At 46.5% G+C, this 17816-nt stretch overlaps 1 protein-coding gene across 1 annotated transcript in view; it reads right to left on the bottom strand.

Moving 5' to 3' along the window:
- Positions 1-17816, bottom strand: part of ZFR2 (zinc finger RNA binding protein 2) — a 641917-nt gene that overhangs the window by 300817 nt on the left and 323284 nt on the right. The window contains exon 11 of the mRNA XM_069216682.1: positions 5990-6230. Coding sequence (XP_069072783.1) covers positions 5990-6230 — 241 coding nt within the window. The remainder of the gene's footprint in view (positions 1-5989; positions 6231-17816) is intronic.

Below are 17816 nucleotides of genomic sequence, written 5' to 3'. Positions count from 1 at the left end.
AGGCCATGGAACCCCCAGAGATATGTCGACAACAAAATCTAGCCTTCAGGAGACCCACTGTGCGCTTTATCACCCTCCTAGTACGTCCATGGACCTCATTGCAATTCCTCTCGGCATCTGTCTCAGGATTCCTCACTGGGTGTCAGGAGCCAACGCAAGTTGGGATAGCAAGAATCACCTAGAAAAAGGTGCAAAACAGAAATTTAATTGTCAAGCCTCTGAGTCAGACAGCCTGGCTGTCTGCTAGGTGGCAGTTAGTGACAGAAACACCTACCGATGATCCACCCTCTGTCCTCTTGTAGTTGTTCCATCTTGTGTGGCACACTAAAGTTCCTCAGCACAAAGGAATCATGGACTAACCCGGGGAACATGGCATTCACATGTGGGATGTACTGGTCTGCAGTACATACCAACTGAATGTTCATGGAGTGAAAGTTCTTTCTGTTTCTGTACACCTGTTCACTGACTCTTGGGGGTATTATAGGTATATGGGTGCCATCGATGGCACCTATCACATGGGGTATATGTTTGCAAATTCATAGAAGTCCGACTTGATGCCAGGGAGGTCAGTACTTTGGGGAAACCTCACATAGGACTGCAGGTGTTGTACAAATGCATTCAGAAATCTTGTCAGTATCATGCTGAACACTGGCTGTGAAAATCCAGCACCCATGCCCACTATCACTTGAAGTGAGCCCGTGGCCATGAAATGGAGTGCAGAGAGCACCTGCACTTCAGTAGGGATGGCATGCTGATTACGATTTGCCGGAGTCAGTGGAGGATCCAGTAATGCACAAAGTTTGAGAATAGTTGCACGGGTGAGTCTGTAATTGATTATGATGTGACGTTCCACCAAGGTCCGCATATCCACAAGTGGTCTGTACACCGATGGGGCCCTTCCTCGCCACAAGGGTCAGTACCTAGGGGAGATTTGAAACATGTGTGAGGAACACACATACATAGGCACACATTGTCAGTCAATGAGCACTGCTGACTTGATTGTAGGGACTCAAATGCTAAATGTTTTTGACAGAAATTCATCTAGGCCATAATGATTGCTCAGGGTTTGTCATGTGTGGTATTGTTAATGGTCACATGCATAGGTGTGTTAGGTGAACAATAGGGCCTGCATTGTGCAGAAATCATTATTATTAATGCGTAGTTAAGGCCAAAATGCTTGCCCCCTGTAATCCAGAACTGTCGTGGTGGAAGTGACCTCATACCGCTAGAGGTTGATGTAACAGCCTAAGGTGGTGTTTACCGCCGTTCGCATAGTCATTGGTTAACATGGATGCCAATGTGGAATTCTGGCGTATCATGATTGCCGGTGACGGTGCACACCGCCGCGGTACGTACGCGAATTCGTCACCCCAACTTTACTTGACTCCCTTATCTCATGCAAGCAGGTACTCCACTGAGTGTACTGCTGTGTCCTGCCTCTGGTCATGGAAGTGGCTCATGTTGCAGGGGAAAGGGCCCGGCCTTCACCAAGGAGGAACTGGAGAGGCTAGTGGACGGGGTCCTGCCACTGTACGCCAAGCTATACGGACGGCCAGACATACAGGTGAGTTGGGGGATTGTGTGCACCTCTGACCCTGCATGGGCCATGGTTCATGACATGCTGCGTGCGTATGTCCTGTTAGTATGTTTGTAGTGTCCGTCCCATAGTGGACGTATAGCCAGCTGTACATATTTTCCAAGAGCCTGACCTCAGTGTTACAATTCTGTGTGTCCTTTTTAGGTCAGCGCCCAGCAAAAGAGGGCCAGCTGGGGAAGTCCTTCCAACGGGAAATAGGTGCCTGTAGGGCACTGACCCTCCTCATGTGACGCATCCTGGCGGTGGCGTACCCAGACCTCGATGGGCGCTTGAAGGCTGCACAGCAGTCACAAGGGGGTGAATACACATATCCCAATCTTAACCCTTGATGGATGTCTGTGTGTGCATTAGGGGGTATGCTGCTTAGTTGCAGGGACTCTGACTGATGTCCATCTACATGATGGCTCCGGTAGGGTGTAGGGGTGTTTGGGTCAGGTCTCCTACACGTCAGATCCTTAGGTAGTTCAGGGGATGGGTGTAGAGCAGGGTTCTGGTCACTAGTCAGGGGCATGGCCATAGGCATAGTGGAAGGTGCTGCCTGTTGGATGGTTTTCTGGGTGGGTGTATGTATGGCCACTATGTTCACTCCTTTCAGCTATTTACAAGTGTCTCCCATGTTTTGTATCCCCATCCCTGTTCTCTTGTGTTGTTTGTGTACATCAGCATCATATGGCGAGGAAGCTGAGGCACCGGCGAGTGGGGATGCAGCAGCCCACAGATCCTCGGAGGCAGAGTCATCCAACGCCAAGGGGACCAGTGGGTTGGAGGGCGAGGGGAGTACCATGGGGAGGCAACTACCACTGGAGGTAGTGACTCTGATACCTCCTCAAATGGGGACTCCCTGGCAGTGGCGGACCCTAGTGAGCACACCCCTACAGTATCATCTTTTGCCACACCCCATGCCATCACCGCCCTCCCATTTGCTCCCCATCGAGTTGCCTGTGCCCGCTCACCTAGAAGGGTGGGTGTCTCCTTCGCCCCAGGCACCTCTTCCCCTGCCCCAGTCAGCCTTGCTGCCCTCATGGAGGAGGCTATTGACCTCCTGAGAACCATTTCTGTAGGGCAGACAACCACCGTCAATGCCATCCAGGGGCTAGCATCAGAGATGTAGCAGACAAATGCCTATCAGGATGGCATTCACTGTGCCGTGTCTGGCCTACATCGATCTTTTCAGGCTCTGGCCTCCTCTTTGACGGCAGCCAGTTTCCCTGGTCATTCCATCCCTCCTCCAACCTCCTCTACCCCTTCCAGCACCCCACTCCCTTCACCCGTCCAAAGCACACAATCTGACACGCAGTCAAACACCTCAACACACAAGAAGCACACTTCTAAACACAAACACCACACCTCCCACCACAAGCATTCACACAGCCAACATCCACTTCCCCCAGTGTGCCCACCTCTTCCGCCTCCCTGTCTGTCCCCTCTACATGCCCACCCCCAGGCACTGCACCTTCAGTCACTGTTGCTAAGCCTATTCCTGCACTCAACGCAATAGCAGACATCCAGACATGCACCCCAGACACCACACCTGCACTCACCACAACTACTGTAATTGACACATGCAGCACACTCACCAGACTTGCAGACACCCACACAACATACATCCACACTGGCAGCCTGTCTTCTCCCACTGTGTCCACCCCGTCCTCCAAAAACACACAAACACACCAAAACACCCACCCATCACACATCAACAACACCACAGCATACTGTCTAGTCACCTGCACCCACAACACGCACCCCTTCACCACTTACGTCCACACCCTCTGCCTCCACTCCCACACCCTCCTCCAGGTCCAACCCAATTGCTCCCAAAAAACATTTCCTCTCCCGTGCTGACCTCTTCCAACCCACTGGCCCACCCCATCTTGTCACTAAACGTGCGTACCTACTTGCCCTTTCCATTCCTTCCACTTCACAGCCCGCCCCTGTCCGCCCTTCACATTCCCAAGCCCCTTCCCCAGAGAGGAAGAAGCCCCATGCAGAGCCAATTCCATCTGGCTCCACCCGGTCAAAGCACATTCCACCACCTTCCAAGGCCAAAACCCAAACCCCCTCCACCTTCCGAACGCAAATCCAAGCCCCACCCCCATCATAAATCCCCACCCCCACCACCCCCTGCCCCTGTTCACTGAGGTGCCTGGATGCCCCATTGTTGCCCCATAAGGTGGAGTACCGTAGCACTTTTGGGAGTCAGGTTGGGGCCATTGTAGCCCAAAAACGTCTGGCACTATGGACTGGCCATTGGCCTTAATGTGAATAGTTTGCCCAGTGAGCGGCATTAAAAGTTTATGTGTGGCCTGTGTTTTGGCAGCACACTCTTGAACCCTGGTCTCTTGTTTCATTGATTGTAAGTGTGGGGCATTTGTAGGTACTATGGTGAGGTTGGATTTGCCTTGTGTCGGGTAAGTACCTCTTGCTGTAGGTTTTATTGGTTGTGCTGTTGTGAAGGGTTGTGGGAGCGTTGCAGGGTGGGTGGAGTGGGTGGGTATGTAACTGTGCCCTTTCCTCCCTTGTTTCATAGGTTGCAGTACTTACCGTCGTCGTTTTCGTCGGCAGTCTCGGTTGTGGAGGTATATGGCAAGGAGCAGGGCTGGCATTATCTGCAGCTCTCTATCCATGTCTGCTTTGGCGTGTTGTGTGAGCCTCTGGTGAGTGTTTCCTTATATTGGGTTTGTTTCCACCTGGCTTTGCGTGGCGGTGGTTCCCGCCCCGGAACGGACGGTGGTCTAGTGGTTCATTATTTGATGGGTGGGTTGGTCCTTTCCGTCAGCCTGTGGGCGGACTCTGCTGTCGTTGTCAGCACTCCTCTACTGGCGGTGGGTGGTTTTCAGGATGCCTGTGTTTCAGCTGGTTCATTATTTGGCGGTCCGGACCGCTCCTCTGTTGGCGGCTTTTGCCGCCACCGCTGGCGGAGTGGTGTTTACCGCCGTGTTCATAATGAGGGCCATAGTGCGTCTCAAGAGCAGAATGTTGAAAGTTCACAATGTCCTACTCCAGGCTCTCAAACCACAGAGAGGTAAACCTGGGTAATTAGTAGACCAGATAGGGGAAAGCGGATGAGGAAAAAGAAGAGACTGTCACGTCCAAAACTTCCAAGTCTTCTTTTTTCGGTCTCCTCTGGAAGCTGTCAGGTTTGTTGAAGAACTGTAATTACATGTTACTTTCATAAATGCATGTATTCATTAATTATCTTTTCTTTACTTCAATCTACCACTTTTAAGGCAAACAATCCTACTTACTCCTTAATGGACTCGGCAACAGCTTCTCTATTTAATATCCGATAGGTAATAACTTCAGCTGTTCAACTTTTTTATGAAGACACATTACACTAAGCATTGCGCTGATTGCACTCCTATACAATGTTAATAATAAATGACCTGCATGTGTCCCCGTATATGAAAATACAGTAGCATGAAAATATAAGCATTTTTATTTGGTCCATTTTAAAAAAAAAACAAAAAAAAAAACACATACTTAATAAGATTTTGAAGAAATATATCTGGTATGTGCATGGCAACGAAACATTGGCATTATTGTTTTATTTATAGATTACATCCTGGCTTCCTTAAGGTATGTCCATCAGGTCTGTTTATTTGTATCTTCTAAAAGGTCACAGTGCCTAATTCTTTTTCCTAAGACTTCAGAGAAGGCCATTAATGAAGCACTGAGACTAAAGTCAATACAACTTTAAAAAGTCAAGTAAGACAGAAATCAAATCCTCTAAAACATAAAAAAAATAAGGTTTCCTCACCACGTGCGCATATACCAAAGGGATACTAAAACAGAGTAGATGGGTACTTAACCTCTTACAACAAACACACTCAGTCAAAGAACAGAAGGTGGAAGGAGGCAGTTTTGAGTCCCACCCTAGCTTTGGGTCTTTAGACTTTCTTTTGTGGTGTTCTGGGACTTTGGCACAGAGGAGCATTGAATTGGCTGTTTCACATGAGGGGACTACTTAGCATGCATAAAAGAAGTATTTTGTGTTCAGGAAGGCAAAAGCATATCAGAGAAGTGGAGTCAGCAATGTGTATGCATCTTCCAACCTCCCACTTTTTATAAGTGCAAAAGCAGATTTTTGAGTCCGGTCAATAAAGTGCATAGAAACAAAATGGGTAAAAACGAATACGCGTTCTGATAAATACAGTACTTATTGTTTAGTCATGTTTTTCTAACCTATATGGTACTATGCTTAAATATAAAGTGCACTATAAAAAACTCAATTTTGTTGATCAATATTGTCCTCCTACCTAAAGAGGTCAGGGGGTATGATCAAAGAGGACAAGTGTTACTTTTCCTGGAAACCAGGCCTCAGGTAAGGTAAAAATGGCATACCTGTCACTATGTCAGAAAGGCTTTATTAAGAAGCCATGAAGAAATACATACATGTAGAGAGTCACACTGCAGAGGTAAGCTGAAGAGTCTTGGGATCCTTGGCATCTTCACATCTCTTCTCTCAAACCCCCTGATGTTAAAATGATTACCCGCCAAGAGTGGTGGCACAGGCAGGCCAGGTCTACTCATGAGTGGGGGTGGATGCCAGTCTAGAGTCCTCCGACGTCGCTGCTCTTCCCAGTACAGTTTCTCCTCTTCCACTCTTCTCCAGTACATAACCTGTTCATAGCGTCTGGAGAGAAGACAATATGAAGCACATTTACCACACAAACCACTGGACTCATTTCCAAAAATCTTTATCATTCACTTTCGAAAATCTATCCTTTTTCACAATCCCATGAAGAGTTTTGGGACAACTTTTAGCTGTCAAACATCCTTTACTACAGAGGTCACAGGAAAGCACACAGGCTCAGTTTAGTGATGTACTTCTCTAATGTCTTAAATCCAAAGACTGACAGATTTTTGTTATAACCTTTGAGGGGGTACATGTATAGTATGAGTTAGTGAGTGTAAATGGATGAAGTCATGAATGTAATTAGTACCTTCTATTGCATAAAGTAAGTGAGGAGGCTTTGTCCAGTAAGAAGGGAAAAAGTAACCTGAAACATGGGGTTAAGTGTAAGAAGGTCAGATGTAGTTTGCCAAACATCCTTCTCATGTGGAGTGCAAACCTATTGTAGATTCACATGCACTGCTCTGACTGTAAATAGGTTCTTTTCACTCTATACTGTGCTTCAGCCCGGAATAAATGGTCACACAACATTGTTTAGTGAATGCCTGAATTGAGGACGAAATGCATGATGTGAGGACTTTACAAATGAAAGCTAAAGATACTTCTTTCTTTATGGTCAAATATGGTCTTGGTCTAATGAGCAAACTTTTATTGGCTGACAAGCATGCAGTCAAGCAACCTATCAACATGCCTAGTTTAATACATAGCGTGTAATAGTAGTTTTTGTAATCAGATTGTCCATGCTTTGTTATTAATATGAGATAAAAAGCTAGTAGAACGTTCTAACTTCGTTTGTCCGGTCAATGCATTACAAATGAACAGTATCCATCACACTCTTTTCTGCTGACGTGTTATGGTCTGATAATGACCAAATCCAAAATGGCATTTACTTTGATAATGGAGACCAGTTTGGGACAATCCTGGATGAGTGGACATGACAACTTAGGCCAAGTGTCTAAACTTCTGGATGATCCACCATCAGCATTTCGCTAACCCTCCATAGTGATCTAAGCGTAATTAATAAAACCCCTTTCGAAGTTAGGTCCTTGAGACAAATTATGGCTTGGCAAATTAAGGTGCCACTAGTTTAGTCATTACTGAATTTCAGGGCCCTGTAGGCGGTATAATGAGCATGGGAGTTAATGCATTTCTGTCACTCCTGAAAGGCATGTAAGCCCAAACCCTGAAGAGGGACTGGTCTTTCTTGCTCTTCTAGTATGTCTTATAATGCTGCTAGTGTGAAGTGTGCATTTAACAAAAGAAGTAAGTTTGTAAAATGCCTAGGACAGAGGAAATGAAGTGTGTTAAACCAAGTGATAAAACTAATGACAACGGTAACAATCAATTTCAAGTTGGTGGCCTGCTAGTCTTCATATCTTAGGAAGATTTAAATACCAAATGAAAACTAAAGGAGACAGACAGCCAAATTTGAATCCTTGGACAGTGTGTTGCATGTGTTCCGGTTAAGGGAGGACCTGGCTGGGCAGTTAGGGCTGGACCATTCCCAGTGGAGCATGTCAAGACTGAATTGTATATAACTAAGTCCAAACTGAGGAAGCAGAGTGTTGTCCTAAGTAGGACGGGTATGCCCAGACGTAGGTCCTGTGCACACTGTGCCACTGGATCTAAACTATAACTGGCTGATGGGCCTGAACTAGGGTGAAAACAGTCCTAGGTTGCTTGTGTTCTGGTTCAGGGAGGACCTGTCTTGGCAGTTCAGACAGGACTTTTTCCACTGGAGCAGGGTCAAGACTGATTTGCATATAGCTTGGTCCAAGCTCAGGTAGCATGGTGTGCAAAGTAGTGAATGACTGGGATGCGGCCTGAATATTACCAGTGGCTTAGATAAATTCAAGCATTCCATCCATCCCTTTTTTGTGTCCACTAGATAAGATGCTGCCTTTGTGCAAGCAGAGAATTGGAACAGCTTCCGCCTGTTGAATAGGCATAGGTGCCCAACATATAGAAAAACAGTGTAGCATTCATGGGAAGATCATATGTGCAGGAGCCTTGAGGGGGATGTCAAACACAGAGCGGACAGTCAAACAACAGCAGGATACAGTGATTCAAGGCAGAAGACAACCAACATCTGTAGGAAAGCACCCTTTTTGGCCTGGCTAGCCCCCACTTTTTACCTGGTTTCTGATGTGGCTTTGAGTGTTAGTGCACTGGGTCCCTGCTAACCAGGTCCCCAGTGCCAGATCTCTTTCCCAAAAACTGCACAGTTGTTTTGCACAATTGGCAAATCCCTTAAGCTACCACTGTAGGTACCTAGTAAGAAAAAAGTTACTTACCTATAACTTCAGTTCTCCAGTATTGGTAGCTTTCATAGATTAACATGCTTAAATCACTCCCTGTTGTCGAAGTGGTAGCAGTATGTATCATTACCATGGGCCTGGCAATGAATAGTCACTTTAATGACTTATCTACATCCTTTAAAAAAAAATAAAAAAAAATTGAACTATAACCAACCAGGTGACAGCACCCCCTACAACACTCCAAAGAGAGTCTGCATCACTCAGATTTTCAAGCACAAGTGTAATAACATCACAGGAGCCATAGGAGGTGCCTCTCAGGGGAGGAGGGTGGCTCACAAGTGAATCTATGAAAGATACCAATACTGGAGAATTGAAGTTACAGCTAAGTAACTCATTTTCTTCTCCAGTATTGGCTCTTTCATAGATTCACATGCTTGAATCAAAATAGCAAGCAGTTTTTATGAGTATGCTTTTGAGGCAATATAAATACCCATTTGAGAATGGTGGATAAGAAATCAATACAAAATATGTACATCGTCTTGAGAAAAACATTCCAGATATGGAACACAAACATAGGTATGTAGATTAAAATAACATGACATTGAACCATACTTAAATAGTAATATTAAAAGCCTCATGAGTAAAGGCCCACATTATTAGAACAGATGAGGTAACACTGTCTGTCCCACCACTGCATCACCAGGGTGGGCTGATTCTAGGCAGTAGTGCTGCATGAATGTGAGGGTGCTCTTCCACGTGGCAGCATGGCAAATCTTCTCTAACGGCACTCCTACAAACAATGCAGTCGAAGTGGACACTGCCCTTGTAGAGTGTGCTCTAGCCTTGTCTGTATGTGGTTTATCTGCCTCTGAATGGCAAAACTGGATGGTAGCGGAAATCCATCTTGCAATAGTGTCTTTTGTGACTGAAGCGTCTTGTGGAGTCTGACTATATGATACTAAAAGTTGGTCAGTCTTATGTATTTGCTGAGTACAATGCAAATAGGATTTGAGGCATCGTTTGACATCCAAAGTATGAAGAGACTGCTCAGCCAGAGTAGCTGGATTTGGAAAAAATAAAAGTGTGCAGTCTCATGGGCTCATTGTGCTAAGGAGTCATAATCATCAGTGAAGTGCAGGAATTGTTCCTGCGTTGTGAAAGCCTATATTTCGTTGACCCTCCTAAAGGAGGAGAGATCTAACAATAACGCTACCTTCCAAGTCAGGAACTTTAGGTCTGCTTTGTGAATGGGTTCGAATGGTGGTTACATTAGCTGGGAGAGAACTATATTGAGATGGCTTTCCGGAGGAAGAGCTCAGACTGGAGGGAAAGCTCTGAATAATCATTTAATGAATTGTTTAACTATTTTTGTGGAGCAAAGGGAAAGAGGGTGAGCCGAATGCCTGTGTCTTGAGATTGCTTTGAGGTGAACCTTGACAGACGCATGCACTAATACGGATTTAGCGAGCGATAGGTGATATGGCAGAATCTGTTCAGGTGATGCTTTCAAGGGGTGCAGGTTACATTGGTGACACAAAGCACAGAATCACTTCCATTTTAATATGTATGTCTTGTTTGTTGATTCAGCTTTTTCTTTAGACAGAATATCCCTACAGTCTTGAGGAATGTCTAGGTGCCTGAATTCATTGAATACGGGAGCCCTGCACATAAGTGGAGAGAGGCTGATTCCGGAAGCAGGATCTCGGCCTGCTTCAAGGTCAACAGCTTTGGCATTCCCAGGAGGTGAATGGGATTGCATTCTAACAACAGGAGGAGCTCTGTAAACCAGTGCTGCCTGAGCCAACTGGGAGCAATCAGGATCAGGCGGCATCGCTCTCTTCTCACTTTCCTCAGAACCTTCGATATGAGAGGGAAGGGGAGAAAAGCGTATGCATAAATCCCTGTCCATCTCATCAAAAAGGCATTCCCCCAGGACCTTTAGAGTGGATATCGACTGGCATTGAACTGGCATTTGTTGTTATTGTTTGCTTCAAAGAGATCCAATGCCAGTGTGCCAGCATGAAAATATCCTGTTTATCTGTGTTTGGTCTATTTCGGATATGTGGCAACTGTCTATTGCTCTGCTGAGCGTGTCCGCAATATGGTTGTTGATTCAAGACACATATTCGTCTCTCAGGGATATCATGTGAGTTGTGAGATAATTTCACAGATCCTGGGCCTCTCTTCAAGAGTGTTAGTGATTGTATACCTCCTTATTTGTTTATGTAATGCATGCTGGTTGTACTGTCTGTAAGAACGAGCACTGAGGCACCTGCTATTCTCAGAAGAAAAGTCTGCAAAGTGAGAAATATGGCTTTCAATTCCAGTCAGTGGATATGCCATGTTTTCTGTTGTGTCAACCACTTTCCCTGAATTTTCAAGTCTTGAACATGGCCACCCCAGGCTTCCAGAGATTAATATATGGTTATGACAAACTCTAAGGTAGAAATGTGAGGCCTTGAGACAAATGAGAAGTTTGGGACCACCACACTAGAGACTCCTTCATGACTGGAGAGATAGTTCTGATATCATTGAATGGTCCTTGTGTCTGGATCCACTGCTTCTGCAATTCTTCTTGCAGTGGTCTCATCTTCAGCCGTGCAAGAGGTACAAGACTGATAGCAGAAGACATAATGCCCAGTTACGATTAGTAAAGCCAAACTGAAGTGGACCTTCTTTTTGACAGCTTGACTGTTAGAGCTCTTAGCTTGAGTTGCCTGCCCTGAGATAACTATGCCTTGGTGTTGATGGTATCCAGAAGAGAACCTAGGAATATTATAGTTTGGTTTGAAATAGTTACTGATTTCAAAGACCCAGTTTGTGAATAGGTTTGAGACAGGCTTGAGTGGCTTTAGACGGCTAATACTGTGTTGGGTCTTTTAGCAGCCAATCGTCCAAGTAAGGAAACACTTAGTAACCTTGGGTTCTGAGTGTGGCTGCTACTAGTGTCAGGCATTTGGTGACTATGCAAGGTGCCAATTTGAGCCCAAATGGAAGGACTTTGAATCGGTAATGGATACCGGCTACGGTGAAGCAAGATATTTCCTGTGTTTTGGATGTATGGGGATGTGGAAATATGCATCCTGCAAGTCGAGAGTCGACATGAAATCTCCGCTTTCAAGGAGATGCATGATATTGGAGAGGGTGATCATCCAAAATAATTGCTTTCATAATAATTTGTTCAGCTTTCTTACGTCCAAGATGGGCCTCCAATTCCCTGTTTTCTTACGTATCAGGGAGAATTGGGAGTAGAAGCCTATGCCCTGTTTTGAAAACATATCTCTCTTGATTGCTCCCTTTGCAAGCAGGACAAGGGCTTCTTTTCTCAGTAAGTGAAGTTGAGGAGAGAGTGTTCCCCTTGGAGGGTTGTTTGGTGGTATCTGCACAAATTCTAGGTTATGGATATAAGTGACCAGCTCTAATATCCACTTGCGCGTAGTTATTTCTCTCCATTGGGGTAGATGGTTGGAGATCCTCACACCAACAGGATGGGATATGGTGTCTGTAGCTGCCACCCAGTGGAGGTCACTGTTTGCAACCTGTGTCTCTACTCTGGGAAGGCTGCTTCTGGCGAGGGCCTTGTTTGTTACAGGCCACTGCAGGTGGCTGATGGTACTGCTGCTGGTACACTGGCCTGTAATGTGTTTGAAAGGGCTGAAACTGCTGAGGACGTTGAAATGAACCTCTATAGGTGGAAAAGCCGCCTCCACGAACTGCCCGAAAAGGCAGCTTCTCATACTGCTGGGTGCTGAGGGATCTAGCAGTATCAGTGTCAGTCTTTTTTGCTAGCAGTGCATCATTGATGAGCTTTTCAAAAAGCGTCTCACCATCTCAATCTTTAGACTGGATTTCCGGCCTGAAAGATGCTCATTTCAGCCATCACTGGCATCAGAGGACTCCTGCTCCAGCTAGTTGACTAAAGCCTGTTGATGCAATGTCTAGTGCACAATCTATTACTTTAGATGAGGTGGGTTCTCCTTCTTGTAGGATCTTTGCTGCTTCTGCTTTCTTGTCGTCAAGGAGAAGGTCTATGAGGTTGCTAATGTCAGACCACATCTGCCTATTGTAGCGGCCAAGGATGGCCAGCAAGTTTGCTGCTCATACTAAAATGGCAGAAATGAGGGAAAACCTCTTGCCCACATTATCCAGACATTTGCCCTATCTGTCTGGTGATGCAGAAATAGGAGCAGAAGGGTTCTTGAAGCAACATTGCGCAGCTTGCGATATTACTGAATCTGGTTTGGGACGAACTGTAAGGCAGGCACAAGTGTCTTCTTGGGCCTTGTATTTCTTGTCTAGCCAGGGAGACACTGCAGTTACAGAAGCCGGGTTTTTCATTATCTTAATCCCCTCCTCCCAAATGTAATCAATGGTGGAGACTGAGCAGACTGATTTCTTTGCCTGCGCCTTAAAATCATACAGGAAACAGCCTGCTTGATGGAATTCAGGAGGTGAAATCTTGTTGCTACTCTGTCCATCAAGTCATGAAACCTCCAATCGCCTCTGGGGAAGAATCTGACGGGTGTGGCAGTGGGGGTGACAGTGTGGAAATTAGTTAGTCAGCCCATTTATCTAGTGGCACAGCATGTTCTTGGTGTTATCGTGGAGTTTATGGGCACAGATGTAATTTCAGGCATAGATGGGATCGCTGAGGTAGTAGCGGTTGGTATTCAGTTGGTGGTTCAGGAACCCTCCTCATATTATTTTGCAACATAGCTTGCAGATCCTGGACCAATGAAATAGGTGATTGGAGCTCTTCCTGCGGATGCGGAGGTTGGTAATGGTGCTCGTAATGCCTTCTTGGTGGAAGAGCATAGTATTGTTGATAATAGAGTTTGTCTTCCTCCTCAAGATCATTATCCTCTTGACATTTAACCAGTAACTGGGATGGGCTGTGCGCAGTTCCAGAGGTCCTATCCTTATCTAACTCCTCCATGTCCAGCAGATGGGACGAAGAAAAAGGTGACACTTTACTGGGAGAAGTTATTGCTGGAGTCAATGTCTTTGTAGCCACTTTAACTATCATTGTAGACGGTCCCATCAACAATGTCATCGATAATGCGGTTGTCGGTGCCATGGGTCACACTAGAGTCGTCGGCGCTGATAAATGTTGTTTCACCATCCCTGTTGTCTTTCTCAGCAGTGCCGATCATGATGGTGTCGTCGAGGAGGCTGCAGTCAACAAAGTCATCGTCGACAAAGGGTGAATTCTCATCAGCAATATGGGAGCATCAACGGGCGTCATAGCTGTTGTTTCCGTGGACAAGACTGTGCTGTTCTTCGCCAACATGACAGCCATCGACAGTGGTGTTCTCGCCGACAGTGGTTTGGAACATTCTCTAGACTTTGGAGATGGGGTGCCCGGCTGAGAGGAGGCCTTTTCTGTGGAGTGGAGATGTGTATTTCTCATTTATCTGAGTATCCTTATGCTGTGGTTTTAAAGCCTCTCTACTCTCCTCAGATGTCTCCTGATCAGAGGATCATGCCCTTGTCCGTGACTTTTTGGAGGTGTTATTTTCCTCATCACAAGTAGTTAACTTCCTGGGTTTTGGACTTCTGTAGCCACAGAAATAGCCTCCCCTCTCTATTGTTGAGTCCTCAAGGAGAAGGTACTACATACCTTACAATCCTTTACCTGGTGTTTGAGATAAAGGCAGAAAAGGCATTCTTTATGTGGGTCACCCACATTCAGTTGCTTTTTCTACAGCACTTGCAAGATATGAAGATAATTTTTTCTGGAAGTATCCGACAATTATCTGAAGTCTTGGTTTGAAGCAAGGAAAAAGTGAGAAGAGCTCAGGGAGGACTCCCTTCACATGAAGTGTGGTAGAAAATCTGAGGGATGCAACCTCTCTTGGGAGTGTTCTAGGGTGATGTCACCTGATTAGTCATTGTAGGAGACTGCCTGGTGTGTGGTGAACACCTATGGTGTTGGCACCTTATACCAGGTCCAACTAACCCTTTTTAGTAAGCGTTACAGTGTATAGGAGGCCAGGGCTCTCTTGTGGTAGCTCTGGTGAGCAGCCCAGACTTATCTAGGAGGAGTGTGAAGCACTTCCAATACCACAGTTATAACGCCTGAAAGGAATCACACAGTGTTTAAAAAATAAAGGTCCTTTATTTTAGGAACACTGAACTAGAATACCCCCTTTCTGGAAGTGAGTATACACAGAATGTACACAGGTAAGTATGAGGGATTAGCATAAAAACATTAGAAATAGCAAGGGCCCTATAGGGGGTCCAAATCATATAGTAAAGTAGTGGAATCCAAGAATGGATCCCCCCACCAGAGCATATGGAGCAGTTAGCCAAGGCCTGGGAGAGTACGGAACCCCAAGAGGTAAGTATCTAAAAGACCCCAGCGACCAGGAGAGCAGAGGTAAGCTACATGGTCATCCCATAGGCTCACATGGGGATTGGAAAAATGTAAGAACAATACCAGACCAGTGGAAGAGGACATGCAAAAGAAGGGGAGAGTGTCCAGTCCACGCAGGAGTGTCCAAGTTGGGCAGGAGGCAATGCCTACTCTTCTGTGGATGACGATCCGGGAAGACGGTGGTGGATGAAGGCCAGCTGCGGAGTCCAGGAGCTGCAGAAGACTCTCTGAAGTCGACTAGGTGCTGTCCCTTGCTGGTCGCCGGATTGCAGATGGGTAGTGGTCAGGAGGACCACCAACAAGCATAAGCACACGCAACTGGAGCTGCTGGAGATTTGCAGAGCTGGAGAGGACCAGCAAGGTTCTGGGGACTCGACCCTTGGAGGGGAGTCCGGGCTGACCCTAAGAAGACAGGAGAACCAGCTGAAGTAGTCGGGGCCTCCACGAGCAACCCACTGGCAGCAGGCGCAGAAAGTCACAGTGAGGGCCAGGCAGCACACCTGAAGATGAGTCCCACAACACTGGAGCAGCAGAGAGGTGACTGTCCTGGCAGAGGAAGAGCGCTGGGGGCCACAGCTACTTGGAGCCTGAAGATCCCTCGGAGCAGGAGTCAACAAGCCTTGGTTGCTACAACAGGCACGGTGCACAGGGATTCCGTCCTGGAGGAAGAGGCAAAGGCTCACCGTCTCCCAAGCTGGATAGAAGGCAGAGATGACCCGGAGGACCCCTCAAAACCATAACCTGTATTGGCGGATCTTCGCAGATCCAAAGGACAGCAGAACTCAGCAGCCGGACGTCGTTGCCTTAGGTGCCTGCAGGGGAGTGACTCCTTCACTTCAAGGAAGATTCCTTCTTGCTTCTTTGGTGCAGCTGAAGTCTTGCCAACCCCAGAGGATGCACAGCCATAGAAATTTTGCAAATTGCTGCCTGGAGCTGCGGAAACAATGTTGCAAGTAGAGGAGTCTTGGTGTTGCAGTTTTGTTTGGTTCTGTGAAGTCCTGCAGTGGTTCTGGTAACCAGGAGCAGAAGAGGTTGTTGCAGAGGAGTTCTGTTGGAGTCTTGCATGCCAAATCTGGGGATCCGCCCCCAAGGGAGTCCCTTAACATCCCAAAAAGGGGCCTGGTCCCTTTGCAAGGTGACCACCTATCAGAGAGCACCCGGGGGGGTCAACTATGAGGTTGCCTTGAACCCCCAATGGTGGGCTGCCTATGCCCAGGAACTGAGACTTGTAAGTGTTTTACTTACCTCACAATCTAACCAATACTTACCTCCCCCAGGAACTGTTGATGTGTCCACTCTGAAAATAGCGCATTGCCATTTTAACAAAGACTGTATATGATATTGCTTTTATTCAAAGTTCCTAAGTTACCTGTGTGAAGTACCTTGCATTTTATGTGTTTACTTCAAAAATATATTTTTCTCTATAAAAACCTATTGGCCTGAAGTAAGTATTTGAGTGTGTGTTCCTCATTTATTGACTGTGTGTGTACAACAAATGCTTAACACTACCCTCTGATAAGCCTACTGCTCGACCACACTACCACAAAATAGAGCATTAGAATTATCTAATTTTGCCACTATCTTACCTTTAAGGTGAACCCTTGGACTCTGTGCACACTATTTCTTACTTTGAAATAGTATATACAGAGCCAACTTCCTACAATGAACCACCTGGAGATCATTCTTTTATGGACCGATCTGCCCTTGCTCTGTCCAATATACCCGACGAACAGCTGGTCCTCCAGGCGAAAGTCTTTCGTCCTTTCAATATAAAAACTGAGAGCCCTTTTGGGGTCCAAACAGTGGAGCCTCTCATCCTCCTTCGAGGGGTGAGGAGGAGGGTAGAAAGATGGAAGGGTAATGGTCTACCTCATATGAAAAGAAGTGACACCTTTTGGTAGGAAAGCCGCCCTAGTTTTCAGGAGCACTTTATCAGGAAAGAAAAAGGTAAGGGGGGGTTTAACAGAAAGATCTTGAAGCTCACCCACATGTCTAGCCGAGGTTATAGCTATCAGAAAAACCGTCTTAAGAACTAGAAACCTTAGCGGGCAAGAATACATGGGTTCGAATGGTGACCCCATTAAAAAAGTTAAATCAAGATTCAGATCCCACTGAGGCATATGAAAAGGAGTGGGAGGAAACCTATTAGTTAAACCTTTTAAAAACCTAATAACAAAAGTGATTTAAACAAGGAGGGCTGATCCAGGAGACAAAGAAAGGCTGACAGCACCGCCAAATAGCCCTTAACAGTAGCAACTGCACAACCCTTCTGTGCTAAAGCTAAAGCAAACAGAACATCGGAGAGGTGGGCCCTTAAAGCATCAATTTGCTTCTCTCCACACCAAGCCACAAATTTTGCCCACCTGCTGGCATAAACGGTCTAAGTGGAGTTTCACCTGGCCGGTAGAATAACATCCACTACCTCTGGTGGGAGAGAGAAAGAACTCAGGTTGCCCCGTTCAATTCTCCAGGCATGAAGGTGCAGGCTCTGGAGATGGGGGTGTAGAACCTGCCCCTGCGACTGCGAGAGGAGGTCTGCCCTGAGAGGGAGACGGAGCGGAGGTCACAGCGAGAGTTGGAGAAGGTCCGTATACCACACCCTTCTTGGCGAATCTGGGGCTATTAAAATGACCTGAGCCCGATCTTGGCGAATCATCCCCAGAACTCGAGGATTTAAGGGTATGGGGGGACATGTGTAAAGCAACTGGGTGCACCAAGAGATCTGAAACGCATCCCCCAAAGCTCCTTGCACCGGATACTGGAGGCTGCAGAATGACAGGCAGTGCGTGTTCTCCCAAATGGAAAACAGATCTATCCCTGGAAAACCCCACATCTGAAAGATGTACAGGACCAGATCTGGATGGAGACGCCACTCGTGATCGGCCCAAAAATGCCAACTGAGAGTGTCCGCATGTACGTTGAGCACTCTGGCCAGATGATTCGCTACCAAGC

Source organism: Pleurodeles waltl, chromosome 12 (genome assembly GCF_031143425.1).
Source record: "Pleurodeles waltl isolate 20211129_DDA chromosome 12, aPleWal1.hap1.20221129, whole genome shotgun sequence".
Taxonomy (NCBI): Eukaryota; Metazoa; Chordata; class Amphibia; order Caudata; family Salamandridae; genus Pleurodeles; species Pleurodeles waltl.
Note: the sequence above shows the minus strand (reverse complement) of the source record. Positions and strands in the feature narration are given on the sequence as shown.